We start from the raw sequence: 1,837 nt of genomic DNA on the forward strand, positions 1-1,837 counted from the left end.
CTGAGCCAGTCTCCTTTCCTGGCTCTATCAAAGCCCCGCTGAGTTGCTGAAGGGCTCTTCCTGTTATTCCATGCATCTCAACTACATGTGTGATATACACTCCATGTCCCCTGGGTGTGTGAGTTTTTCATCAGCCTGGACATTGCCACCAAGCTGTTGTGGGTAATGTGCCTCGTGTGATGCCAACTATTCTTGGTGTGAGCATAATATGAAGTCACTGAATGTCATCATCTGGAGTTGTTGTCCTCTGGTGATAGGTTCATATGTCTCTCGTGCCCACTGTCCAGCTGGCTTGGACACTGAGCTGTGTGGGGCTGGGCTGCATTGTCAAGTCCAGCAGAGTCTCTGATTCTTTTCAGCTGATGATGGTCAGATGATGACTTATTAGAATTGGGCATAAGAGTGGCTGAAAGAGACCCACTGCCTTTTGTCTATGAGAGAAGGTTGCCTTTCTTTACGACAGACTTTTCTAGCTTAGAGGTGAGCACAGAATCAAGAATACAGAGAGGTTCCCTGAGGAAAACTCTTAAGTGAAAAGGAAACCAACCCAAACCTCCAACTGCACATTCTGCTGAGATGGTCTTTGTGTTCAAGGACACAGAGCACTCCATGGTAGTCACAGCTGTTCATGCAGGGGGTTCATGCAGGGGTTTGTGACAACCCCTCACTGTGTCTGTGTACAGTAGTGCACATCCATGACCTTGGCTCTCAGGCTGCTCAGCCCCATGTAGGCTGTGATGGCGGACTTGTCTGCGGTCATGGTGATTCTGCCCTGGAACTTCTGTGTGTAGTTACCATTGTTAGAGTTAACAGGCCCCACCCACTGAAGCCCACATTCTGGGCCCTGGCACACCCGCTGCATCCTGTACCTGGTGAAGGTATATACAGAAGCCTTGCAGTAGACCCTCACTGAGTCCCCAAGCTTCCTCATCTCAACCCCAGACTGCACCAGCTGCACCTGGGCATGGATACCTGTGGAGAGGAGACAGGAATTTGTACAAATGCCCATCAACAGTCCCTGGCACCCTCCTCAACCCAGGAACTGGTGACCCCTTACCTGTAGTCACTGCCACCAGGAAAAGGGCTTTCAGGCTCCAGTCCATGGTGAGGGGCTGTGTCATCAGGACGTCTGTAGGGGAAGGTGTGTCTGTGGAGATGCTCTCAGGGCACAGACAGACCCATATTTAACCTAGTCTCCCTCTTCGCATTTGCATATATATGAGGCAGAGCCCTGAGAGAAGTTAGAGAACACAGGGAACATTTTCAGTGGAAGACTCAGGGGCCAGGTGTAATTAGGTTGTAAAATATGTGTCCCCTGTTAGACCCCTGAACTCTGTGGAGACATAACTTCTCCCACGAAGGAACAAGCCCCCACAGCAAATGTGCCTCATTAAGGACCCACCTTGGAGTGACACAGAGACCACCTGGAATATTTCTGTGCTTTAATGCCTGAATCTCCTTCCTGGATCAGTGTGTCCCCAAAATGCTGCACCAAGTGAATTAATAGACTACCTCTGTCCCCAGCTCCTTGCAGTTCAGATATAAAGAAACCATAATATTACCCCTGTTGCCTGAGGTTCTCATGTCTTATTTAGTTTGGTAAATTCTCTGCTGGAATAGGATACTTATAGTCACCTCATTCCCACCATATTACGCATGTTTTCATGAAAAGAGCAAGACCCGTTGCCTCACAAGAAATCCCTTCCCAAACCCCTCTGCACCTGCTCCAGGGCAGCAGACCTGAGTTCATGGGTATTACATACCCCCCTGCTTCCTATCCTGTACCCTGAATGGAGTGTTCTGTCTTGGTTCACAGGGTGTTCACTTCTTAGCATCT

The 1,837-nt window shown here is 49.3% G+C and overlaps 1 gene segment (V, D, J or C); it reads right to left on the minus strand.

Annotated features, from left to right (window-relative positions):
- Positions 1–664: 664 nt before the first annotated feature.
- LOC112306087 (immunoglobulin heavy variable 1-3-like) lies at positions 665–1,103 on the minus strand. The segment is given in 2 exon segments: positions 665–972; positions 1,058–1,103. Coding segments are annotated over 2 exon segments (354 nt in total).
- Positions 1,104–1,837: the final 734 nt, after the last annotated feature.

Source organism: Desmodus rotundus, chromosome 10, assembly GCF_022682495.2.
Source record: "Desmodus rotundus isolate HL8 chromosome 10, HLdesRot8A.1, whole genome shotgun sequence".
NCBI lineage: Eukaryota > Metazoa > Chordata > Mammalia > Chiroptera > Phyllostomidae > Desmodus > Desmodus rotundus.